Source organism: Salmo trutta, chromosome 12 (assembly GCF_901001165.1).
Source record: "Salmo trutta chromosome 12, fSalTru1.1, whole genome shotgun sequence".
In the NCBI taxonomy this organism is placed as follows: domain Eukaryota; kingdom Metazoa; phylum Chordata; class Actinopteri; order Salmoniformes; family Salmonidae; genus Salmo; species Salmo trutta.
Window position 1 is genome coordinate 80029261 of NC_042968.1, and position 27429 is coordinate 80056689.

The 27429-nt window shown below is 45.9% G+C and overlaps 1 protein-coding gene across 1 annotated transcript in view; it reads left to right on the forward strand.

The window, feature by feature from the left end:
* Positions 1-27429, forward strand: part of LOC115204332 (neuronal migration protein doublecortin) — a 101531-nt gene that overhangs the window by 18965 nt on the left and 55137 nt on the right. The window contains exon 3 of the mRNA XM_029769825.1: positions 17709-18049. Within this exon, the coding sequence (XP_029625685.1) occupies positions 17709-18049 (341 nt within the window). The remainder of the gene's footprint in view (positions 1-17708; positions 18050-27429) is intronic.

The following is a 27429-nucleotide window of genomic DNA, read 5'->3' on the forward strand; positions in this document are numbered from 1 at the left end:
AAATTTGTTCGGCAACATCAATAGTAACATGTTTTCACATTGAAACATATTTCATTATACGGTTGACACCTGGAGAAAGGAATGAAGAAGAGAGAGGAGATGGAACTCATGGTGGTGAGATATTCTGTAGCTAAATGTAATGTCAGCCTATTAATTATAAAAATGGCCTATTACCAGGCTATTCCAAATCAAATACAAATGCACTATAATTGTAGGCTAAGGCTAAATTAAACAAATTCAGATTATCTTAAATCAGTTTTTTTTTGTGTTTTTCTGCTGTGTGTAATTTGTGGTAGGCTATTAATTGTGTAATGGCACAATCATAATTGTAATTCAGTTTTTTTTCGGGCTTGGGCTCATATACAGTATCGGCCAATGCTTATGCATAAGTTATAATATGCATATGAGTGTTTTGAATGAATCATCACCTTAGAAAGCGCTGTCCTTTTCGTTGTGTTAGGCTTTGAAACATCCACAACGACCATGTTTTACACTCAGTGTGAACCTGCTGTTGAACTTCTTTTTCAAATTGATCAAACACAGTGAGGTGAGTTTTAAAAGCACATACTGTTTTGATGATAAGTGTTTGATGGGATTTTCAATTGGATTTACATTGTCATAGTGGTTAGAGGGACAATAGAGCCCAGAGCACCGGGCCAGTAGGACCTGCTGGTTGTTAGTTGGTTGGGTCCTTTAATGCATGTTCAGAGTGCATTAAATGAGATTATCGTGACTCAACAGTCATGTAGAATTTTACTGCGGTCATGACTCATGACTGCCAGTGTGGCAGTAATACTGTCACTGCAACAGCCCAAGTAGGGAGTGGGGGTCATTATGGAGGAAGGTGAGCTCACAGGGGTTGGGTGGTAGGGAGTGGGGGGTCATTGTGGAGGAAGGTGAGCTCACAGGGGTTGGGTGGTAGGGAGTGGGGGTCATTATGGAGGAAGGTGAGCTCACAGGGGTTGGGTGGTAGGGAGTGGGGGTCATTATGGAGGAAGGTGAGCTCACAGGGGTTGGGTGGTAGGGAGTGGGGGTCATTATGGAGGAAGGTGAGCTCACAGGAGTTGGGTGGTAGGGAGTGGGGGTCATTATGGAGGAAGGTGAGCTCACAGGGGTTGGGTGGTAGGGAGTGGGGGTCATTATGGAGGAAGGTGAGCTCACAGGGGTTGGGTGGTAGGGAGTAGGGGTCATTATGGAGGAAGGTGAGCTCACAGGGGGGTTGGGCGGTAGGGAGTGGGGGTCATTATGGAGGAAGGTGAGCTCACAGGGGTTGGGTGGTAGGGAGTGGGGGTCATTATGGAGGAAGATGAGCTCACAGGGGTTGGGTGGTAGGGAGTGGGGGTCATTATAGAGGAAGGTGAGCTCACAGGGGTTGGGTGGTAGGGAGTGGGGGTCATTATGGAGGAAGGTGAGCTCACAGGGGTTGGGTGGTAGGGAGTGGGGGTCATTATGGAGGAAGGTGAGCTCACAGGGGGGTTGGGCGGTAGGGAGTGGGGGTCATTATGGAGGAAGGTGAGCTCACGGGGGTTGGGTGGTAGGGAGTGGGGGTCATTATGGAGGAAGGTGAGCTCACGGGGGTTGGGCGGTAGGGAGTGGGGGTCATTATGGAGGAAGGTGAGCTCACAGGGAAGTCGGGTGGTAGGGAGTGGGGGTCATTGTGGAGGAAGGTGAGCTCACAGGTGGTAGAGAGTGGGGGTCATTATAGAGGAAGGTGAGCTCACAGGGGTTGGGTGGTAGGGAGTGGGGTTCATTATGGATAAAGGTGAGGTCACAGGGGGGTTGGGTGGTAGGGAGTGGGGGTCATTATGGATAAAGTTGAGATCAGGGGGGTTGGGTGGTAGGGAGTGGGGGTCATTATGGATAAAGGTGAGCTCACAGGGGTTGGGTGGTAGGGAGTGGGGTTCATTATGGATAAAGGTGAGGTCACAGGGGGGTTGGGTGGTAGGGAGTGGGGGTCATTATGGATAAAGTTGAGATCAGGGGGGTTGGGTGGTAGGGAGTGGGGGTCATTATGGATAAAGTTGAGATTACAGGGGGGTTGGGTGGTAGGGAGTGGGGGTCATTATGGATAAAGTTGAGATCACAGGGGGGTTGGGCGGTAGGGAGTGGGGGTCATTATGGATAAAGTTGAGATCACAGGGGGGTTGGGTGGTAGGGAGTGGGGGTCATTATGGAGGAAGGTGAGGTCACAGGGGGGTTGGGTGGTAGGGAGTGGGGGTCATAATGGAGGAAGTTGAGATCACAGGGGGGTTGGGCGGTAGGGAGTGGGGGTCATTATGGAGGAAGTTGAGATCACAGGGGGGTTGGGCGGTAGGGAGTGGGGGTCATTATGGAGGAAGTTGAGATCACAGGGGGGTTGGGTGGTAGGGAGTGGGGGTCATAATGGAGGAATTTGGGATCACAGGGGGGTTGGGCGGTAGGGAGTGGGGGTCATTATGGATAAAGTTGAGATCACAGGGGGGTTGGGTGGTAGGGAGTGGGGGTCATTATGGAGGAAGTTGAGATCACAGGGGGGTTGGGCGGTAGGGAGTGGGGGTCATTATGGAGGAAGTTGAGATCACAGGGGGGTTGGGCGGTAGGGAGTGGGGGTCATTATGGAGGAAGTTGAGATCACAGGGGGTTGGGTGGTAGGGAGTGGGGGTGTTTGTGCATAGTTTCCTCCTTAGGTGACCCCTATCATTGTAAGTTCTGTTAATGTGATTAGGAAAGGATACACAGCGGTATTCTGATGGCCATCACCAGCTCTGTCTGTCTTCACCTGTAACACGGGAATAACGAGAGGCGTGAACGTCTTCTGCTCTGACATGATGAGTCTAGTCTGGCTGGTCTAGTCTGGCTGTAATCTCTGCATATTAAATAGGATTGTCTGATGGTTTACAGGGTGATGGAGCAGTGGGTCGGTGTACTATGCTAGTTTACACAGTGTCCTCCAGAGACTCTGGAGCCACTCTGCTAAAAGCTGGTACTTGTTGAGCAGCAGAAGTACAGTCACTTCAGTCATGCTGTTAAATCTCAATAATTCATTAGCAGTGATTCAGTCAGCGCCTCAGGAGCCAGCGAGCAGCAGTCTCAGCAGACCTATGATAGCATCAGAATGTCATCTAGACCGGAGGTTCTTCAACTTTTTCAGCTCCAGACCCAAGTGAGAAATGTACTGTCCTCAAACGACCCAAATTAAGAACTAGTCTGAAATTAGAAATGTTTACTCATAATTCGCGACCCTCCGCTCACATGCCCAGGGCCACTTTGGTTCCCAAGCCATAGTTTAGGAAACCCTGATCTAGATTAACTCTCCTAATATGAGGAGTTGAGGTTGTGGTAGAAGACCTCTGTGCTGGTTTAAAATGTTACCACCACTGTTCCTTCACTTTGCCACCGCTGTTCCTTCACTTTACCACCGCTGTTCCTTCACTTTACCACCGCTGTTCCTTCACTTTATCACCGCTGTTCCTTCACTTTACCACCGCTGTTCCTTCACTTTACCACCGCTGTTCCGTCACTTTACCACCGCTGTTCCTTCACTTTACCACCGCTGTTCCTTCACTTTACCACCGCTGTTCCTTCACGTTACCACCGCTGATCCTTCACTTTACCACCGCTGTTCCTTCACTTTACCACCGCTGTTCCGTCACTTTATCACCGCTGTTCCTTCACTTTACCACCGCTGTTCCTTCACTTTACCACCGCTGTTCCTTCACTTTATCACCGCTGTTCCTTCACTTTACCACCGCTGTTCCTTCACTTTACCACCGCTGTTCCTTCACTTTACCACCGCTGTTCCTTCACTTTACCACCGCTGTTCCTTCACTTTATCACCGCTGTTCCTTCACTTTATCACCGCTGTTCCTTCACTTTATCACCGCTGTTCCTTCACTTTACCACCGCTGTTCCTTCACTTTACCACCGCTGTTCCTTCACTTTACCACTGCTGTTCCTTCACGTTATCACCCTGTTCCTTCACTTTACCACCGCTGTTCCTTCACTTTACCACCGCTGTTCCTTCACTTTACCACCGCTGTTCCTTCACTTTACCACCGCTGTTCCGTCACTTTATCACCGCTGTTCCTTCACTTTACCACCGCTGTTCCTTCACGTTACCACCGCTGTTCCTTCACGTTACCACCGCTGATCCTTCACTTTACCACCGCTGTTCCTTCACTTTACCACCGCTGTTCCTTCACTTTACCACTGCTGTTCCTTCACTTTACCACCGCTGTTCCTTCACCCTGTTCCTTCACTTTACCACTGCTGTTCCTTCACTTTACCACTGCTGTTCCTTCACTTTACCACCGCTGTTCCTTCACTTTACCACCACTGTTCCTTCACTTTACCACCGCTGTTCCTTCACGTTATCACCCTGTTCCTTCACTTTACCACCGCTGTTCCTTCACTTTGCCACTGCTGTTCCTTCACTTTACCACCGCTGTTCCTTCACTTTACCACCGCTGTTCCTTCACGTTACCACCGCTGTTCCTTCACTTTACCACCGCTGTTCCTTCACTTTACCACCGCTGTTCCTTCACTTTACCACTGCTGTTCCTTCACTTTACCACCGCTGTTCCTTCACTTTACCACTGCTGTTCCTTCACTTTACCACCGCTGTTCCTTCACGTTACCACCGCTGTTCCTTCACTTTACCACCGCTGTTCCTTCACTTTGCCACCGCTGTTCCTTCACTTTGCCACCGCTGTTCCTTCACTTTGCCACCGCTGTTCCTTCACTTTACCACCGCTGTTCCTTCACTTTACCACCGCTGTTCCTTCACTTTACCACCGCTGTTCCTTCACGTTACCACCGCTGTTCCTTCACGTTACCACCGCTGTTCCTTCACTTTACCACTGCTGTTCCTTCACTTTACCACCGCTGTTCCTTCACGTTATCACCCTGTTCCTTCACTTTACCACCGCTGTTCCTTCACTTTACCACCGCTGTTCCACCACTTTACCACCACTGTTCCACCACTTTACTGACTGCTTTAGTGCTCTGTGGGTCTTTTTAAAGGTTGATGGATTGTGATAATGATGCATACTACTGTCCTCATGATCATCATAGTCAGTAGGGTGGACACGGATAGTGAAACAGTTTTCACAATTCTGTCTTCCTCCTCTCATTGATATGCATGGTGTAGTGGTAGTCTGTTGCTGTCATTGTGTGAAACCCTACACTATTATTAGAGATTCTCACTGAGGTTTTTATCCAGTCAGTGACTCTCACTGGAATGTACATGTGGAATTCTCCGCTCATAAGTGGAGGGAGAGAGAGCATTGCAATGAGTGCTTGGCAGGATCCAAAGCTGTAATCGCTGCGTCTGCATCCAGGAATTAGGAAATGGTTTCTAAACGGAGCCTGTTGTCCCAGTGGAACCATCCATCCATCTGCCTGGAGGCTGGAGCACAGGCAGCATTCTGTTTGATGAGCCGACAGACGGGGTCTCGGCCCCTCTCCTTGGCGTGATGTCTCCTTCCCTCATTAGGGGGACTCCCCCACCTTTGATGTGATCGCTGAGTCTCAGACTCTTCATAATTATCCATACGGGAGTCTTCCAGCCAGCTCAGCCAATCTCTCTGAAGCAGAATATCATGGAGACTGCTGGATGCTCTACAAACTGCCCTATCCCACCTGGACAAGAGGAACACCTATGTGAGAATGCTGTTAATCGACTACAGCTCAGCATTCAACACAACAGTCCACTCCAAGCTTGACACTGCTTAAGGACCTGGGTATAAGCACCTCCCTCTGCAACTGGATCCTGGACTTCCTGACAGGCAGACCTCGGGTGGTGAGAGGAGTCAATAACACCTCAGCCACGGTGGCCCTCAACACGGGGGGGCCTCCCAGGGGTGCATGCTCAGCCCCCTCCTGTACATCTCTTACTACTACTGTTGAGGGGGGTATTAATATAACAGAGTTATTCCTTCTTAAGGTTGCTAAGGGGGGTTATATTAGTGGGAACTATCAAAGTCTACCAGTAAACTAACAGAATTCTGGTAACTTTCAGGGTTTGGAATTTCATCAAGTGATATCTAGTGGCATTTTTGGGTACTTCAGATTCACACGTGTCTGTAATTATCTCTGTCCCTCTGTGTTGCCTTACTGCATGTAAAATATATAAAATAAGAGGATTTGAAAATAAAAATTTGAATGACAAAGCTGTAAAACATTCTCCTAAATAAACACCAATGATTACCATTGGTGTTTAATATTATTTTTAATTACATTTTTATTTGAGTAATTTAGCAGATGCTCTTATCCCGAGTGACTCACAGGAGCAATGACTTGCTCAAGGGCGAAGGTGTCACGTCCTGACCATAGAAAGCTGTTCTTTTCTATGGTAGAGTAGGTCAGGGCGTGACAAGGGTTTTTTCTAGTTTAGATTTTCTATGTTATGTTCTAGTTTTTGTATTTCTATGTTGGGCTTTTTTGGGATGATCTCCAATTAGAGGCAGCTGGTCATGGTGGTCTCTAAATGGAGATCATACTTAAGTAGTTGTTTTTTCCACCTGGGTTTGTGGGAGAATGTTTTTGAGTAAGTGTCTGTTGTAACTCTTCGTCACGGTTTGTTGTTTTGTTATTTTCAGTTTATTTGTATGTATTGCATAGTTTCACAGTTTAATAAAGAAAATGTGGAACGATACACACGCTGCGCTTTGGTCCGCTCCTTCATCCTACGACAACCGTGACAGGTTTCAGCATATATATACAGTATATATTTTTACACACATTTATTTGACTATGTCAGTATGTCTTTGGAAATGTTTTGGCGCCAAACTGGTGGCAGTTGTGAAAAAAAAGTCCATAGTTGAGTTGCAGAATTCATAAAAAATAATGCATTTGTTGATTCTATAATTGTTTTCATTAATTAGGCTATTTTCTCTTGAATCATATGATTTATCCACTAGAAACTCATGGACAATAGGGACACAGATATAGAAAAAATATATATTTTTAAAGTTATTCAAGTATAAATGACCAAAGTTGCCATAGATTACTTAAGTTACAGAATACTCAGGTAAATTTGGTAAATTACCAGTAGCTTTGCAACTCTATTCCTTCTTGTTAGAAAGGCGAAAAATAAGGCGGAAGTGGGTCTGTAACTATATAAAAACAGGCTCTCCTGGGAATGAAGTGATTCACAGTCTGAGGAGGCTGACAGGTAGGTGGAGCTGAGCTTCCTCTCTCTCTCCAGACACCAGCTGGTTCCCTGTATAGGGGAGAAGAACTGTTGCTGCCTGCCAAGAGAAATAGATCATATTGGGGCCTATTAATTGAATATAAATAGAGCGTACTGCTACTTAGCGTTCTAAAACGTTTTAGATTATGTTATGTTGCCAGCTGGGAAATAATCTATGGTTGTTAAAAGGGATGACTTGAGGAAAAAAAGAGAGCCTGCGTGTTTGGACTACAACCAAAGAGAAAAAAAGCAAGGACAAATGAAAAAGGGTGTGAAGGGCCATGTAGTGAAAGTGAAGGAATGTAGAAGGCAATAAAAGAATTCTTGTAGTTTCACTATACAGCAGTTCATTACACTATGCTATTTGAAATACAGCTTGCCAGTAAATGTACTCTACCTTTGGGTTCATTACCTTGAGACCACACCCCTCAGAGTAAGAAAACCCTGTAACCATATACACTTCACTCTGATGCAATTACTTACCTCTTCCTCTCGACTCGTATGACCCGGGAATTCAGTGTCCTCTGCCAGTGTTGATTAAGACTCTCCCTCAACGCCATCTGCCCTGGAGGCAGAGTTTTTCAATTACACTCAACACCCCTGGCTAATTGTGCTGTTCACTTCCCTGGATATCCTCCCTCTTTCCTACTGACACATTATGTCTTGTCTTTCTGCTGACACCAATGAACAGCAACACAAAACAACATGCCAATTCATTCCAGTGTGTGGCACATGTATTTTCCAAAAAGCTTGGAAGCCCTTCAGGGGGTGTTTCTAGGGAAGGGGGTGGGTGAAAGGGGATGGGATTATACAAATGATACAAAGAGATAAACCCTGGCATAATTTGATCAAAATGAGGTGATCATCTCTTGTTTACTGCCTAGGAAAGAGAGGGGCCTTGAGGGAGTGGTTGTATGTTGTGTGGGGCGGCTGAGGCGGGCCAGGTGGAGACAATGTATGGCACTAGTGGCATACTGCAGTTTCATTTTACATTTACTGTTTTGTCATTTAGCAGATGCTCTTATGCAGAGCAACTTACAGTAGTGAATGCATAAATGTTTCCATACTGGTCCCCCGTGGGAATCGAACCCACAACCCTGGTATTGCACATGCCATGCTCTACCTACTGCGCCCCCCCCCCCCCCCCCGCAAGATCAGAAAAATGTGCAGTTTCATAGATAATCTCATGCTATTCTACACATTTTGCAATCAGGCTGAGAGAATTTTGGATTTTTAAAGCTAATTACTTGCACTTCTACACATTTGCCATGTGCCGGTTTTTTTAGAGATCCTATAAAATGATTAGGGGCTATGTCATAAACCCTCAACGTTCCAGAATGGCGTGAAAATGGCAGCCATATTGGTCAGGGAGAAATCCAAACCAGTCTAATTGGAATGAATGGCAGTAGATGCATACTCCTGATTTTTACTTATGCAGGAAAATTAAACAAAGATGTGATATATCAGAAATTCTATAATAGAAAACTTGTCAACCTAAAATATTGTCATATAATCATAAAAAGTTTATTATGGGTTTTATACACATTTTCTGTATGAATAGCCCCCCAAAAAAATCCAAACATAAAGATCTCAATGTTTATTTTCTTGGAAAGCTGAGAGTCCTTTTATATGATACAATATCAGTACTTGTAACTTGTCTAAGTCCTATCATCAACTGATTTCAGCCAGTGTATGTGTAACATGGGTCGTATAAAGGTGACCAAGGCGCAGCGTGTAGAGTGCTCATATTTCCTTTTAATGAAAATACTTTTATACAAAACGACCGACAGTTCCGTCAGGTGAACTACACTAAACAGAAAACTACCCACAAAACCCAGGAAGAAAAACCCCTACTTAAATATGATCTCTAATCAGAGGCAATGAGGATCAGCTGCCTCCAATTAGAGATCAACCCCAAACAATCCCAACATAGAAATAGACAAACTAGAGCCTAAACATAGAAATAGAAAACATAGATTAGCACAAAACACCCTCTGTCACGCCCTGCCCTACTCTACTATAGAAAATTACATCTTACTAGGGTCAGGACGTGACAGTATGGGTGGGAATTGAATGCATAGTTTGAATGGAAAGTTGACACATTGGTAGTTAATTTGAAAAATGTATGAAATAATTGTCTGGATAGCTAGCTAACAAACATACAGTGCAGATACATTTTTCAAATGTATTATTTTACACGGTCTTATCACAACACTAGCAAACTATGTTCTACCAGCTCCCTGACCAAAATGGCTGACCTTTATCCCATCATAAGAAGGTGTGTGTGGTACACCAGTGTATGGCACAGCAGGGAGAGTGTGTGTGTGTTTGTGCAAGAGCGAGAGTTTGTGTGTGGTGGCGGGAAGAGGACAGGTCCTCCTCTTACAGAGGATAATGAACTCTGCGCTGTATTATCCCCCACTGTCCTTGTCTGATGCTGCATTGGCACAGGGAGGGATGTCCTCTGGATCTCTCTGGCTCTCTCTGCCTACATGAGAGAGCCTCCACACTGCAGTGTCTGACTGTCTGGGCTACATGATGGAGAGACCAGGGAGGGACATATGGAAATGGAGGAGAGATGGGTAGAGACATGGAGGAGAGATAGAGGGTATTATGAAAAACAGATAGAGGGGGGTGGCTGGCTGCTCCTCTTTCTCATTTAGGTCACTAACAGTGCAGTGTATGTAGGGAAATGAACCCAGACTGCTGAAGGAGGCTTCCGGATGCTTCGGGCGCCAGCCGAACCGGTAAGGAGAACCGAACGAGTATGCTCGCATACTCCCTTAAAATACCATTGCTTGAAAAATGAGAGAAAAGTGGCAATAGTACTGTTTGTCCATCTTGAGACGCTGTAGCCAGTATACACTTCCTCAAAATGGTCAGAATTAATCTAAGATAACTCAAGAAATCTGTCATTCGTTTTGACGGTTTTTTTTTGCAGAGGAAATCTTAGTCGCACAATCTATCTAAGATGTTTGGTGCAGTATTTCTCATGGAAATGAGTCGTCTATTGTTGAATGACAACAAACACTTAATTGAAGAATCCCTACCATTGACCAATCACAGACGAAGGGGCGTAGACTTTCGTGTGCACGAACAGCCGAAATACCCGTTACGGAAGACCATTTAGAGGAAGGCTTACATGATACAGTATTAGCCTGAGTTAGCTGCCGCACCACCTTACAGGCCTCTAGACCTTACGGTACTGTACGGGTCAGAGAACTGGATCTCAGCCCAAGCTGCCAGTCCACCCAGGCATAAGGCTTAGTGGGACTGGCTGACTCTATAGACTCGCTCAATTATAATAATGAGAGGTGGCAGGCAGTTCTCCACCGTTCTACTACTGAATCTGCTAGATCTGATGAAAGAGAGAGATAAATATATTCTTTCCAGGTGCTGTGAGTAAGCAGTGCACTCTAGGTAGATGCTGTCATAACACTGTTTGAAAAGCTGTTTCTGCTGTCTCTGCACTTTCACACAGGACAGCCACAGTTTCAGATGCAGCGTTATGTGCTCGTGTAATGTATTCACTTTCCATTGGAAAAACGTGTAGAAATATACCTCTGATACGGTGTTGGATCTCATGACACAACATATCATGATTTTGAGCACCACATGTAGGAAGACTTCTAGTAGAAGTTCACATTAGTATTTCGACTAGACATAGAATATTATATTATAACAGTGTTTTGATGCACAAAGAGCTCATTTTAGACTTAACTTATTAATTTGCTTAGGCAAAGTCATGTAAATAATTGTGTGCATTCTCCAGGGATGAACATGCTACAGTAGGCTATGTAGCTATGATCACATCTCAATGACAGTGCATTCTCTGTGTGGCGTCTGGAACAAATGCAGAGAATATAATGAGTAGGAAGGAGGTGCCAAGTAGTCATGCGGTTATGAGCATTGGACCAGCAACCGAAAGGTTGTTGGTTTGAATCCCCTAGCTGACTACGTGACAGATCTGTCGGTGCCCTTGTGCGACGCACTTAACCCTAATGGCTCCTGTAAGTCGCTCTGGATAAGAGCATCTAGTAAAATGTAAATGTAGAGTGAGCTCTGTCCATCAACCATGTGACCTGTCACATACACCCACTGACAGGCAGATCTGGGGGAATTCAGGGCTGACTATGTGGAAGCAGAAGCCCACTGCTTTTCAAAGTAAAGAAAAGTAAAGGTTTGTCATAGTTTCATTGTTGTTCTGGTCTTCCTGTCCTCTGGTGTGTCATTGCTCCTCTGGTCTTCCTGTCCTCTGGTGTGTCATTGCTCCTCTGGTCTTCCTGTCCTCTGGTGTGTCATTGCTCCTCTGGTCTTCCTGTCCTCTGGTGTGTCATTGCTCCTCTGGTCTTCCTGTCCTCTGGTGTGTCATTGTTGTTCTGGTCTTCCTGTCCTCTGGTGTGTCATTGTTGTTCTGGTCTTCCTGTCCTCTGGTGTGTCATTGTTGTTCTGGTCTTCCTGTCCTCTGGTGTGTCATTGTTGTTCTGGTCTTCCTGTCCTCTGGTGTGCCATTGCTCCTCTGGTCTTCCTGTCCTCTGGTGTGTCATTGCTCCTCTGGTCTTCCTGTCCTCTGGTGTGTCATTGCTCCTCTAGCACCTAGCTAGCTCTCATCACCAGCCTGATGAGTTTTGTCTCCCAGCTCTCGCTCCTGCAGATTCCATCTATCTTTCTCTGGTTCACTTCCTCTCTGTGACAGGGATCATCAGTCTATCCACTGACTGTCCTGTCTCTTCTCCTCTTCTCTCCTCTCTTCAGCCTCTAAACATTACGCTTGCTTCTCCTCTCCACTTTAGGGTCATGTGGTTTGAATAGTTATACCTAATTTCTAGCCCCTTTCATGTACCTAGTCTCTCTGTATATCAAATGTTTATCCCTGACTCTCTTAACTGGAGGCCAGTATAGACGTCATCCTGTCACTGGTCTATAGAAAAGACCTATAGCTGGCCCTGGTGTGCTGAAACCCCTGAACCACAGTGACCGGTCCCGTTACTGCTCTTCCTACAGTACACTACCTACAGGTCACAGTAGAACCACCCTCCTCCTACAGGCCACAGTAGAACCACCCTCCTCCTACAGGTCACAGTAGAACCACCCTCCTCCTATAGGTCACAGTAGAACCACCCTCCTCCTACAGGTCACAGTAGAACCACCCTCCTCCTACAGGTCACAGTAGAACCACCCTCCTCCTACAGGTCACAGTAGAACCACCCTCCTCCTCCAGGTCACAGTAGAACCACCCTCCTCCTACAGGCCACAGTAGAACCACCCTCCTCCTACAGGTCACAGTAGAACCACCCTCCTCCTACAGGTCACAGTAGAACCACCCTCCTCCTACAGGTCACAGTAGAACCACCCTCCTCCTTCAGGTCACAGTAGAACCACCCTCCTCCTTCAGGTCACAGTAGAACCACCCTCCTCCTACAGGTCACAGTAGAACCACCCTCCTCCTTCAGGTCACAGTAGAACCACCCTCCTCCTTCAGGTCACAGTAGAACCACCCTCCTCCTACAGGCCACAGTAGAACCACCCTCCTCCTACAGGTCACAGTAGAACCACCCTCCTCTTATAGGTCACAGTAGACCCACCCTCCTCCTACAGGCCACAGTAGAACCACCCTCCTCCTACAGGCCACAGTAGAACCACCCTCCTCCTACAGGTCACAGTAGAACCACCCTCCTCCTACAGGCCACAGTAGAACCACCCTCTTCCTATAGGTCACAGTAGAACCACCCTCCTCCTATAGGTCACAGTAGAACCACCCTCCTCCTTCAGGTCACAGTAGAACCACCCTCCTCCTACAGGTCACAGTAGAACCACCCTCCTCCTACAGGTCACAGTAGAACCACCCTCCTCCTACAGGCCACAGTAGAACCACCCTCCTCCTATAGGTCACAGTAGAACCACCCTCCTCCTACAGGCCACAGTAGAACCACCGTCCTCCTATAGGTCACAGTAGAACCACCCTCCTCCTACAGGTCACAGTAGAACCACCCTCCTCCTATAGGTCACAGTAGAACCACCCTCGTCCTACAGGCCACAGTAGAACCACCCTCCTCCTATAGGTCACAGTAGAACCACCCTCCTCCTATAGGTCACAGTAGAACCACCCTCCTCCTACAGGTCACAGTAGAACCACCCTCCTCCTACAGGCCACAGTAGAACCACCCTCTTCCTATAGGTCACAGTAGAACCACCCTCCTCCTATAGGTCACAGTAGAACCACCCTCCTCCTATAGGTCACAGTAGAAGCACAGGTCTTCATGATCAGCACCAATTAGCCTGAAGCTAGCCCGGCCAGGGCTCCTGTGCTACCACCGAAGCCCACTCCTGGGCTACAATATCCGGACCCCTTCTACTGCCGGTACGGGGCATGGAACCCCACCGATCCTCTACGACTGGAATACCGACATAATCTGCCCGAGGATTCCAACAGGCCCCTCAGGCGCAACGTCCGTTGAAGGCCCATTCTGCTAACTACTAGCTACCTAGAGCTACTTGGAACCCTACTAATTCCACGACTGGTCTATCGACGTCTACACGAAGAGGGAAAAACAGACTTACCCCCATCGCGACGTCCCACAAAGGCTAACTTGCTAACACCGGTTTATTAACTGCTAGCTTGCCAGCCCCGGTTTGCTAACTGCTAGCTTGTTTAGTCCCGGCCTACTAACTGTTAGCTTGTTAGCATCGGCCTGCTAACTGTCTGAATCGCCGTGTCCCCAGTCAGCCCAACCACTCACTGGACCCATATGTTCACTTGGCTACGCATGCCTCTCTCTAATATCAATATGCCTCGTCCATTACTGTCCTGGTTAGTGATTACTGTCTTATTTCACTGTAGAGCCTCTAGCCCTGCTCAATATGCCTTAACCAACCATGTTGTTCCACCTCCTACATATGCGATGACATCACTTGGTTTAAACGTCTCTAGAGACTATATCTCTCATCATTACTCAATGCCTAGGTTTACCTCCAGTGTACTCACATCCTAACTTACCTTTGTCTGTACACTATGCCTTGAATCTATGCTATCGTGCCCAGAAACCTGCTCCTTTTACTCTCTGTTCCGAATGTGCTAGACGGCCAGTTCGTATAGCCTTTAGCCGTACCCTTATCCTACTTCTCCTCTGTTCCTCTGGTGATGTGGAGGTTAATCCAGGTCCTGCAGTGCCTAGCTCCATTCCCACTCCCCAGGTGCTCTCATTTGTTGACTTCTGTAACCGTAAAAGCCTTGGTTTCATGCATGTTAACATTAGAAGCCTACTCCCTAAGTTTGTTTTACTCGCTGCTTTAGCACACTTTGCCAACCCGGATGTCTTACCCGTGTCTGAATCCTGGCTTAGGAAAACCACTAAAAACCCTGAAATCTCCATCGATAACTATAACATTTTCCGCCAAGATAGAACTGCCAAAGGGGGCGGTGTTGCAATCTACTGCAAAGATAGCCTGCAGAGTTCTGTATTAGTATCCAAGTCTGTACCCAAACAATTCGAGCTTCTACTTCTAAAAATGCACCTTTCCAGAAACAAGTCTCTCACTGTTGCCGCTTGCTATAGAACTCCCTCTGCCCCCAGCTGTGCCCTCGATACCATATGTGAATTGATTGCCCCCCATCTATCTTCTGAGCTCGTGCTACTAGGTGGCCTAAACTGGGACATGCTTAACACCCCGGCCATCCTACAATCTAAGCTTGACGCCCTCAATCCCACACAAATAATCAATGAACCTACCAGGTACAACCCCAAATCTGTAAACACGGGCACCCTCATAGATGTCATCCTAACTAACTCACCCTCCAAATACACCTCTGCTGTTTTCAATCAAGATCTCAGCGATCACTGCCTCATTGCCTGCATCCGTAATGGGTCTGCGACCAAACGACCACCCGTTATCACTGTCAAACGCTCCCTAAAACACTTCTGCGAGCAGGCCTTTCTAATCGACCTGGCCGGGGTATCCTGGAATGACATTGACCTCATCCCGTCAGTAGATGATGCCTGTCTATTCTTTAAAAGTGCCTTCCTCACCATTTTAAATAAGCATGCCCCACTCAAAAAATGTAGAACTAGGAATAGATATAGTCCTTGGTTCACTCCAGACTTGTCTGACCTTGACCAGCACAAAAACATCCTGTGGTGTTCTGCATTAGCATTGAATAGCCCCCGTGATATGCAACTTTTCAGGGAAGTTAGGAACAAATATACATAGGCAGTTAGAAAAGCTAAGGCTAGCTTTTTCAAACAGAAATTTGCATCCTGTAGTACTAACTCAAAAAAGTTCTGGGACACTGTAAAGTCCATGGAGAATAAGAGCACCTCCTCCCAGCTGTCCACTGCTCTGAGGCTAGGAAACACTGTTACCACCGATAAATCCACTATAATTGAGAATTTCAATAAGCATTTCTTTATGGCTGGCCATGCTTTCCACCTGGCTACCCCTACCCCGGTCAACTGCCCGGCACCCTCCACAGCAACCCGCCAATGACCCCACCATTTCTCCTTCACCCAAATCTAGATAGCTGATTTTCTGAAAGAGCTGCAAAACCTGGACTCATACAAATCAGCCGGGCTAGACAATCTGGACCCTCTCTTTCTAAAATTATCTGCCAAAATTGTTGCAACCCCTATTACTAGCCTGTTCAACATCTCTTTCGTATCGTCTGAGATTCCCAAAGATTGGAAAGCTGCCGCGGTCATCCCCCTCTTCAAAGGGGGTGACACTCTAGACCCAAACTGCTACAGACCTATATCTATCCTACCCTGTCTTTCTAAGGTCTTCGAAAGCCAAGTTAACAAACAGATTACCGACCATTTCGAATCCCACTGTACCTTCTCCACTATGCAATCTGGTTTCAGAGCTGGTCATGGGTGCACCTCAGCCACGCTCAAGGTCCTAAACGACATCATAACCGCCATCGATAAGAGACATTACTGTGCAGCCATATTCATCGACCTGGCCAAGGCTTTCGACTCTGTCAATCACCACATTCTTATTGGTAGATTCGACAGCCTTGGTTTCTCAAATGATTGCCTCGCCTGGTTCACCAACTACTTCTCAGACAGAGTTCAGTGTGTCAAATCCAGTTCTCTGCTGCCAATGACTGGAACGAACTGCAAAAATCTCAGAAACTGGAGACTCATATCTCCCTCACTAACTTTATGCACCAGCTGTCAGAGCAGCTCACAGATCACTGCACCTGTACATAGCCCATCTGTAAACAGCCCATCTATCTTCCTCATCCCCATACTGTATTTATGTATTTATCTTGCTCCTTTGCACCCCAGTATTTCTACTTGCACATTCATCTTCTGCTCATCTACCATTCCAGTGTTTAATTGCTATATTGTAATTACTTCGCCACCATGGCCTATTTATTGCCTTAACTTACCTCATTTGCACTCACTGTATATAGACTTTTTGTTTTCTTTTGTTCTACTGTATTATTGACTGTATGTTTTGTTCATTCCATGTGTAACTCTGTGTTGTTGTATGCGTCGAATTGCTTTGCTTTATCTTGGCCAGGTCGCAGTTGCATATGAGAACTTGTTCTCAACTAGCCTACCTAGTTAAATAAAGGTGAAATAAAAAAATCAGTATTTTTAAAACTTGGAGAGCATTACCACACCTAGGATCTAAGGTAATTCCATCAGCTGATGTTAAGAAGTTGATACACCCACTAAGAGGACCACGTCATTGTCACCGTGTGTTGATGCAGGTGACCCTAGAGTGCAGGTGGAGTGTGAGTGATGTAACAGGAAGTCCAGAGTATGAGTATGGACTAATGCTTCAGCTTAGGTGTAATAACGCCCTCTTCACATTGCTGTAATAAAGCATGGTGGAGGAGTACTCATGGAGTGGTATGACATTACAATATTGTATGTTCTGTATGTGTTTGAGAGAATGGGGGGAGGGAGAAAAAAGAAGGAGCGTCACGTTGGGGTTCATTTTCTTTAGTAGTCAGTTTTCTTGATTGCTATTCCATCACTGTCTGGCGTATCTCTAACAGAGCAGTCTCCTCCTGCTGTTTGATGATTGGGGGAGAGTTCAGTGCACAGGTCACCATGCTTTGGATTAGGTTCATGGAGATGCTATAGCAATTACTGACAGGGTGGAAGCACACGTCACTGGCTCGTTTTTTTAAACTTCTGGGAAAATAACTGCTAGTTTGCCAACACACTATGAGATTCGGTAGAGCTAGATTGTCCTGTTTGAGTAGAAGGCTGTTTTTCTGTCCTCAGTTTATCTTGAATCCATGCATTTAGATCAGATGTAGTGGGGATGCATAGTTTACATGAAGATGTGTTGATATTTTCTCCCTCAAGAAGGTCTATGTGACATCTGAGCTGGTTATCCTACAGGCTTTAACTCCACACCTCTACTTACAATAGTACTGATGTTGGGTTCCTGTTGAAGCAAATATTTCCTCAGGGAGTTGGAAACCAATGTTTTTAGATTTTTTTTTGTTTATATCAAACAAAGTTGAATATTTCATATTCCTTACGACGTTCTCTCTTTGTCTCTCCTCTCACCCCCTCAGGAGAGAGCTATGTCTGTGCGTCCGAGAACGTCTACAAGAAGGTCGACTACACAAAGAACGTCAACCCCAACTGGTCTGTGAACGTGAAGGCCTCGGCCAGCCAGAAAAACCTGCAGAGCCTGGCCAGCAAGCAGGCCAACGAGGCCCGGGAGGGTAAGGAGTTTGTTCGGCCCAAGCTGGTGACGGTGATGCGGAGTGGCGTGAAGCCGAGGAAGGCCGTCCGCGTGCTGCTCAACAAGAAGACAGCGCACTCCTTCGAACAGGTGCTCACCGACATCACAGAGGCCATCAAGCTGGAGAGCGGAGTGGTCAAGAGGATCTACACACTGGACGGAAAGCAGGTAGGTCACACAGTCACTCACACTAGCACACCTCAACGCCCAGTTCACCTCCAGAATGTTAGTTGGACTCAGATAGATGTCAGACTAAGGTCACATTCAGCACTACTAACCTGGAGTCATTATACAAACATCTGAAACAAACATGAATCAAAAATATACCTAACAAGTCTCTTGTGTTTAGTTCTGTCTCTGTTGATATTGAGAGGCAGCCTGACAATGCCCTATAGTTTGTTTTGCTGTCCCTATAAGGTAGTTTCTATTGAGGCTCTAGGGAACATGCAAACTGGAATAAGAGGATAAAAGCTGGAATAAGTAAAGAGTATGTTTAAATACTGATGTCATTTCAAATCATTCAAAGAAGAGGATGAAGTCATGCTGTCATCCCAAAGACGTTTCCTATTACCACAATGAGGTGTTACCTGGTGTATGCCTGGGCCAAGCTTTATGGTGTTCCTGCAGGTTGATCATCCCATTTTGGGTTGTTAGGTGCTGTGTAGAGAAACCAACCGCTCCACAGCAGCACCAGCACCAGGAAGTTGAGTCCATGGGTCGGGGGCGACTCACTGACAAGGTGCAACTCATTTGTCTGTTGAGACATACCCACACCTCCCTGACCTGACTAAGCAGCCTACCAGTTGGCTGAGGTGGGAAACTTCATCAGAAACGGTGCAGATGGCTCAGATCAAAGACTGACGCTTCTTCAGAGAGCTGGACTGACATCAGAAAGTCCCACAGCGATCCATCCATCACTCAGTCAGAAAGGAAGACAGACAGAGGGAGGCAGGAGACCCACTCTTTTGCTGCCTTGGCTCCCAGCTCTCTACCAGACCTGCAGTGGAATGGACACACCCATATAGGCTAGTTACTGATAATATGTGAATTGGCTGTTTCATCATGATCTTCATGACTCAGATGAGAGAGAATAGACCTCTACAGCCCAACCATGAAAAGAACATTGCCTTGTTATGAGGGGTTGTAATGCACCATAAAGCATATGAACATTTAAATGACTAATATCCATATGAATCTATTTACACTGCCAGGAGGCCACTCAAAGTGCAGCAATTAGCAGCTGTAAAGACAAAGGGCCAGCTGTCCGTAGGCTCTTAAAGCAGCTTTAAAGGTTTTCGGTACAATAGAGTAGTAGAAGTGGAGGTAATGACAGTGTGTGAGGGCTCCTCTGAGAGGTTAAAGTGCCTCTACCTCAGCAGGCAGCCACAGCCCTGGCCTGGTCAGCCCCAGAGACACACAGAGGACACGTCAGGAGGCACAAACCACCCTGATGACCTGACATAGAGAGAGGACATTACACCCACCTTCTAAAGGGTGTCGGCAGTGGTAGAGCGGAATCTGACATTTTTCGTTTTTTAACGATGGCATCGTTGATTTCATGTCCTTGCTGGGAGCAAAAGACAATTCTGCCCCGTCATAATGCATCTGACCCTGTTCGTTAGAATGTCCTCTTCTCTTCTCCTGGCTGTCCAACACCACTCAGTGCTGCAAGAGGCCAGGCTCAATTAGGTTCCAGTACTATAGACCCAGTCCTAGCCAGGCTGAGTGTTTACAGATATGGTTAAACTGACTGCTAATCTCTTGTGTCTGGACCACTCTGATTGTATCAGTCATCAAACATGCATCTGAGGCCACGGTCGGCAGACTAACTAAGGAAATCCCCCCCCCCCCCCTCTGCTTTTGTGGGGAAGTCAGATCTCCTCTGCTTTATGTTCTGCTGATTGAGGAGAAAGGGATTGTGCTCCCTCTGTCTCTGTTATTTCTTCATTATTATTCCTGTTAGTAATGGACAGATGTGAGTCAGCAGGCTTTAGAGGAGGACAGAGCTGCAGTGTGGAGATAGCAGGCTGATTCGACTTTAATATCCCACCCTAGAGGCTCACTGCATGGCTGCCCCAGGTCACTGTCTCCTAGTAACCCCTTAAGATTTCTGTCACTTTGAGCCTAGGTAGTGTTGTGTATTTTGTTTTAGATATAAGGCAGCTATGGATCAATATGGATGGAAACATGCTGGACATATGTCTGTGCATGCGCACATGCGTGTTTGTATGTGTACACAATACTGTCCAGGATTTATATTCACATTCAGTCTCACATTAAGTCTGATCAGCATATTTCACTGACCCAGCCTGGAGCGATCTCAAACAGGAAACTGAAACTCACAAAACCTGGATGTAGGGCTATGACGGTCTTGGAATTTGAGGTTACGGTCATTGGCCAGGCCAATGACCGTAGCCCATGGTCACCGTCATAACCGTTGGGAGGGGGGATTGGCGCATGTCAGACTCAAAATAAACACGTTACTTTTCTCTGCAACTTCACTATTACCATTACACGTTGTTATTATCAGAAGCATTTCATTAGTATTCAAGTTATTGTTACCTCTAAGTATTAGTCTAGTTTACAAATGAAGAAACATCAGATTGGAGAAGAATTACTGAAAGAATATAGATTTCTGATTTTGAAGCACTAAACCATTCACACCAAGTCCGATGCGTTTTGCCCTCCACTTTTCCGAACAATTCGCATAACGTCACCTCATTCTCTGTGGCAATATGTTGTTCAAAGTAGAGTTCTTCACGGGTCCCAAAAATTCTGACTGTACCCGAGGTGACCGAGGTGACCAAGAACCCGATGGTCACTCTGACAGAGCTCTAGAGTTGTGGAAAAAATCAAAGGGTCTGAATACTTTCCGGGTACACAACGAATAGCAATATAGTTTGAAACTTTTTTTAAACTAATAGGCCTAGGCCTATTGGAGAAGAGAAGCATCGATCGATCCTCTTGCTTGCTGAATGGCTATAAAATAGTCTACAATCAACTGGTGGGAAAGTTTGAATGGTGATAGACACGTGTAGCCTAGCTCTGGTGTGATGTGATCACATTGGCTAAATTCATACCTTGCTGCACTGATGCATTGCAAATGTAAAAAACAGGCAGAGAGAAATGTATTAATTCAATTCACACAATAAACTTGTTTTGAATAAATAATTGAGGGATTGTGGCAGGACGATATTTTCGCAGTTGGCGTGAACGGTGTCATAAACAAATGTGCTCGTATTTATAATGATTCTGACAAAAATAATAGACTTTTATAGAAAGGGCCTTTACTGAAAATAGGCCTTTTACATGACGGGAGCGTTTGACAGGCTACTTTAGGAAACTCTCAGAATGGACATACCGTAGACGATAGACTCAGAGCCAGAACTACCTAGTCAACTGCTGTTGAATAATTCATGAATGGTCAGACACATCAACCTTTTTTAAGAGAAGACCAATTCATGTATTTACTAGCAAGCAATGAAAATGTGCATTGTATAAAATAAAGTCTTTTTTTAAACTGAAGTGGCATAGCCTATAGACAGGATACTGCCTCTTCACCACCGTGGGATTAGCTGCTGGAGCACCAAACAACAGTTGGAAAGAGGAGATGTAGACAGTTTAAAAGACAGACGGACTAAGTTAGCTAAATAATTGCTTTATCTACATAAAAAAATGATAATAATAATGAATTGTTTAAACGGTTTTGACGGTTATTTTATTTTCATGGCCGTCTTCATCCCTAACCGTCAGTTACACAGTTATACTGCACCATCACAGCCATACCTGCATGAGAAGTACAGGAATAATATGCCAAACCTCTTTAGCGTTTATACAAAATGGGGGTGTTTTTCCTAAATGAGAGACGGTGTCAAAAGTTCATTGTCTGCTTAAAGGCACTAGATCTTCTGTTGGATTGAATCTCAGATCTGTTGTCTCTCTCTAACTCTATCTCTAGGATCTGTTGTCTCTCTCTAACTCTATCTCTAGGATCTGTTGTCTCTCTCTCTAACTCTATCTCTAGGATCTGTTCTCTCTCTCTCTAACTCTATCTCTAGGATCTGTTGTCTCTCTCTAACTCTATCTCTAGGATCTGTTCTCTCTCTCTAACTCTATCTCTAGGATCTGTTCTCTCTCTCTCTAACTCTATCTCTAGGATCTGTTCTCTCTCTCTCTAACTCTATCTCTAGGATCTGTTGTCTCTCTCTAACTCTATCTCTAGGATCTGTTCTCTCTCTCTAACTCTATCTCTAGGATCTGTTCTCTCTCTCTCTAACTCTATCTCTAGGATCTGTTCTCTCTCTCTCTAACTCTATCTCTAGGATCTGTTGTCTCTCTCTAACTCTATCTCTAGGATCTGTTCTCTCTCTAACTCTATCTCTAGGATCTGTTGTCTCTCTCTAACTCTATCTCTAGGATCTGTTGTCTCTCTCTAACTCTATCTCTAGGATCTGTTCTCTCTCTCTAACTCTATCTCTAGGATCTGTTGTCTCTCTCTAACTCTATCTCTAGGATCTGTTGTCTCTCTCTAACTCTATCTCTAGGATCTGTTGTCTCTCTCTAACTCTATCTCTAGGATCTGTTGGCTGTTGCATGCTATGAATGTTTAATAAGATGCACTTCATACACTGATTTTATTGCTGGCTGTATGATTGCATGTGCCATATGTACAGTTTGATGTGATATGATTGTCCATATCATCTGTTTTTTCTTTGTGTGAAACCCACACGTTTGCCTTTGGTCTGTGTATTACGCAGTACGCTCTTAAACCCACATGGCTCTCAGATGCCGTAGTGTGTAGCAGTAACAAAGCCACTCTAACCATGTGTTCACCAGCCTAATCAAAGTGTATTATTATACACTGTGTCTGTTTCTCAGAATGTCTCCAGTCCTGAGGGTCATTGTAATGCACAGACACGTAGGGTTCACCTCCGCTTCTGGAGTGATGAAACTGCGATGTGAGTAGTATTAGGGCTCTCTTTGTGTGCTGAAGCTGGCGAGGCGGGGTGGCTAGGCTAGCTGCAGACTGCAGGCGAAGCAAGGGCGATGTGCTGCTGGTGATATGGTAGGGGGAGTCTTGATGCAGTGCCAGCCCCTCCCTGATCCTGCACCGTTCCTCCTCTTCCCATTCCGCACACTGACAGCTGGTGTGACTGGTTGCTAGGAGACCACATCCGAAGCACAAAGAGAGCCCAGCTGGTGTGGACTGGTCTATCAGTCACCACATCCAGTGTGTGTGTGTGTGTTTCAATATCAGCTGCCATGTATGCAGTGCTTGACTTGGACTGAAATAGGTGTCTGTGCTCATTTTGGGGACAGGTACGGTTTCTGTTTAGCACCACGATACTGTTGAGCTAATATTCCATAAGAGGAACAGGAGCTCAAGTAGTAGCTAGAACATTTAAGATGCCGGTACTCCTGCCCAAGTTAAGTACTGCATGTATGTAAGGCATGTTCATTGTACACTGTCTGGGTGTGTGTGTGCTTTGCATAAGAATTTGACAGTGTGTGTGTAAAAGGGAGCGAGAGAGAGAGAAGCAGATTCGTGGGGCCAGCTTATTGCATGTTATCCAGCAATTTGTCCTTGAATGCGGACTTCAGCACTGTTTATTGCTATGTGAAGATATAGCCCCCCACCAGTCGCCGCCCCCCTCCTTCGCTGTCAGTGAGTAAAACGCCACAATTTTCTCCTCACCAGCCTGCGCATTCAGACCCAAGGAGAACAGGGGCGGGGTGATGGGGTACAGGATGCATTCTCCAGTTTAAAAAACAGAAAATTGGGATCTGTTTTATATTCACTGCAGGGGATAATTATTCCTTGTATCTAAAAAGCTGGAGTGAATTCCTTCATTCGCCCTCTCCTGTCTTTCCAGGGTACATCAGGGAGGAGAGACTTATTTTCCTGGCAGCCATTTTGTCCCTATTTTTTCCTAATAGCTGTGTTCATGGTAGAGTGACTCACTAACTGCCACTGTCCTTTTAACTTGAGGGCTCTCCCAGAACAGGTGTTTTTTGTAGCTTGTCCTTGGCTTATAACAGCAAGTTCAGGCAAATTGTCGATCAGATTCTTTGTGACTTACACCACAATCGTTTTCTAATATTTGCTGTATTGGGAGTAGCTCTCCAATCTTTCTTTCAATCATCTATTCCTTTAAGGAAGTGATGAGTACACTGTGTTGTGGCCTCTCGTTTTAGAATGTTCGTTATTGCATCAAGGTCCTGAGCTGAGCTTGGCCATATGTCTTGTAAACTCATTTCCTACAAAGAGGCACTATAGATGCTAATTAGCACTCAATTCAATCTCATACATCCATGTTCCCTGCACAAGGTCACGCTGCAATTGTCTTAGCACAGTACACCCCCCACCCCCAGCCCCACCCCCAGCCGCCACCCATCCAGTTTGGCCAGTGAATCAGTGGATATGGTTTAGGTACATATGCTTCATGTTTAAATGTTCCCAGGTTGAATGCCTGAAAATCTGCCTTTCCTCTGGAGATTGCAGGGTTCTTTCTTTCTGCTCCTCTGATCAGGGGAGGGTTTGCAAGGCATGCAGTGGAGGCGGTTGTCATGGCAATTTAGTCCACAGTGATTGACTCGGTGTCTGTGACAATGGCTACGCAGCAAAATACGCTGAGTGTGCTCTTTACATTCTGTAACGGAGCTAGCCACAGAACTCCTAACCTCTCACATTCGTATTCACAATCATTCCTTCCTCCTACCCTGCCTCGCTAGTACAGGATTTGAGAGAGAGATGGATGAGCTGAACAAGGGGCATGGCCACATCATAAAGCATCCTGACTGAACAGACATAGCTGCAGGCATCCGGTACTGCCCTCACCCCAAGCCCCATATCTAGCCCACATCAACAAGTGACCACAACCTGTGGGGATGAGCAGAATAAATCTAATAACACCAGAGCCACATCAGTCAGAGCCACATGGCCAGCCTGGCCGTCTCAATGGAGATAGCATGGAGGCAGCAGTGTGTGCATGGCGGAACCTCGGAAGCATTTGGAGCCCATTAGTGACATCACAGCTGTGATGTGTGACCCTGGGGGCCTCTGGAACATCAGGCACCAGCTGGCCCCCATAACTCTGCGGAGCTGGCTGCCCCGGCTGGCTGCCGCTGCAGGCTGCCCCGGCTGGCTGCTCGGCTGGCTGCTCGGCTGGCTGCCCGGCTGGCTGCTCGGCTGGCTGCTCGGCTGGCTGCCCGGCTGGCTGACTTCTGTTTCACTACTGCTGCCCTCAACACCGTTGAAAGCACCAAGCATGGGCCAATCAGAGCTCTGTAATAGGCTGATCGTGGTCTTTTACAGGCAGGGACCTGTTCATTTAACAGTTTTATGTTTTATTAGTCATATCTACAGGATACACGTGTATACACTGTCAAATGAAATGCTTACTTGCAGGTTTCGTCTCGACAATGCAACAACAGTAATAAATACGAAAAGATAAGAATATGAACAAAATAAATAAAATAAGCATTTTAGCATCAGTATAATACAGGAAGGCCCAATTTATAGTCCAATATTTTACGTGTGTTTGGGAAGGGGGAATTGTTTTAAATTGTGCCGTATTTAGAAAACATAAGTCTGGTAGCAGCAGTTGTGATGTGTTTGTGTGTGTGTAGCATGAATGTACCGGGTGTGTGCCTGCCTGCCTGAGTGAGTGCATGTGTACTAAGGTGCTGAGAATCAGTGCAGGTGGTCAGTTCAGGTCAAATGTTCAGCAGTCTGATGGCTTGTAGATAGAAACTGTCTCTGAGCCTGTTGATATTGGACCTCATGCTCCGATACTTTCTGATCGACGGTAAGGGTGTAAACAGCTCGTGGCTAGGCTTAGCTGGTGCTTAAGGAAGAAAGGTTAATGGTGATTGACTGTTAAGACCATGTTTCATTATAATAGTACTGACCAGTGGACAGATGGTAACGTTAACGTAGTGATTTGAGCATGGTTTGACTGCCATGGTTATGAAATACTAGACCGGAGGATGTTGTCGTTACACATCGTGGCCTCCTTCCTTCACCCCTGGTTCCTCTGGGTGGTCTGCACTCAACACTACCGCTCCTGTAACGGAGTGTGGGATTGTAACCGCTCCTTGCGACCTACAGTATTTGTCCTTATATGGAAGAAAACAAGCTGCATATAAATCAGAACATTTCCTCTAGACTTTTTAATTGGATAGATAATAAGGTTAGAAATAAAGAATGAGAAGCGAGGCATTCTGCAAGGTAGGAGAGATTAGAAGACCAGACTCTTGACTCAGTATCCCTTTGTTTTGTCCCCGCAAACAACTTTCATTATTGGAACAAAAATATTTTTCCGTCAGGGATTTCCTTGACTTGAGTGTGTATTTATTTTGAGTACTTTGCTGGGAATGTTTCAGTGTCATAACAATCTTAACATAAATAAGCCCTGGCAGCCTCAGTCCTCTCTGCCTGATGCTTCCTGATACACAGGACTGACTCAATTACCAGAGTGCACAAGGAGAGAGGGATGGGGGATTCTGACCCTGTTCCCAACCTCCGTAACACATTCTACCCTACTGCCACTCTGTATCTCTATATAGAGAAAAGAATAGGAGTTCATTTGACCTCACCAGCAAGAGGCTCTTCAGTCAGCCCTTATCAGATTACAAACAGAGGAGTGCAGGTAACAGAGAGAGCAGGTCCAATATCCACCTCTAGGCTCCCTGAACAGTGATTAGTGTGTGTGTGTGTGTGTGTGTGTGTGTGTGTGTGTGTGTGTGTGTGTGTGTGTGTGTGTGTGTGTGTGTGTGTGTGTGTGTGTGTGTGTGTGTGTGTGTGTGTGTGTGTTTGTGTGTTTGTGTGTGTGTGTGCACGCGAGTGCACCTGTATTTGTGTCAGCTGTTGTTGCAGTAATTAATAATCTAGTGTGTTACTCTGAAGAAGGGCTCATATGTCTGTTGAGAGGGCAGTTACAAGCACTCACTTTAAGTTATATTAAGTAGCATGCTCTACTTAGGGTAGTTAGTCCAACTGCACACTGAGAGCAGGGGAGAAACCACCCAGAGAGCCGTCTGAAAAGCTTGGTTAATACGGCACTAAACCCACCACAGAGCCTGAGTCCACCTCCAGTGACTCACCATCCCCCCCAACAATACGTGAAGGCTTTGAAGGGTTCTCAAAGTTTCAGAACAGTGACTAAGATAGAAACAGCATATTTTGTGTTGTGAGCTGCACACCCACGACACTGCCTCTAAATCCTGCTAATCCTCCTTTCCATGGGCCTGTCTTATCCTTAAACCAGCCTCTTCGTTTCCTCTTCTCTGGCTTCAAAGCGCCGGTCTCACCAAAATATCACAGTCCTACTCCCTACCTCCCTCAGGAAAACACACACATGACTGCTGGGCTAGATAAGGTATTTGGTTTTTTTTTGTAAATAGGTCATTTCAGTTGGCTGTTTGGAGAGTAATGGAGCGGAGGTTCTGAAACATGGCTCTGGAATCAAAGATTAGGATTCTAATCCCCGTTGAGGTAAACATATATGCCATTTCGAAAAGAAACACCATCCTTTCATAGAATTCCC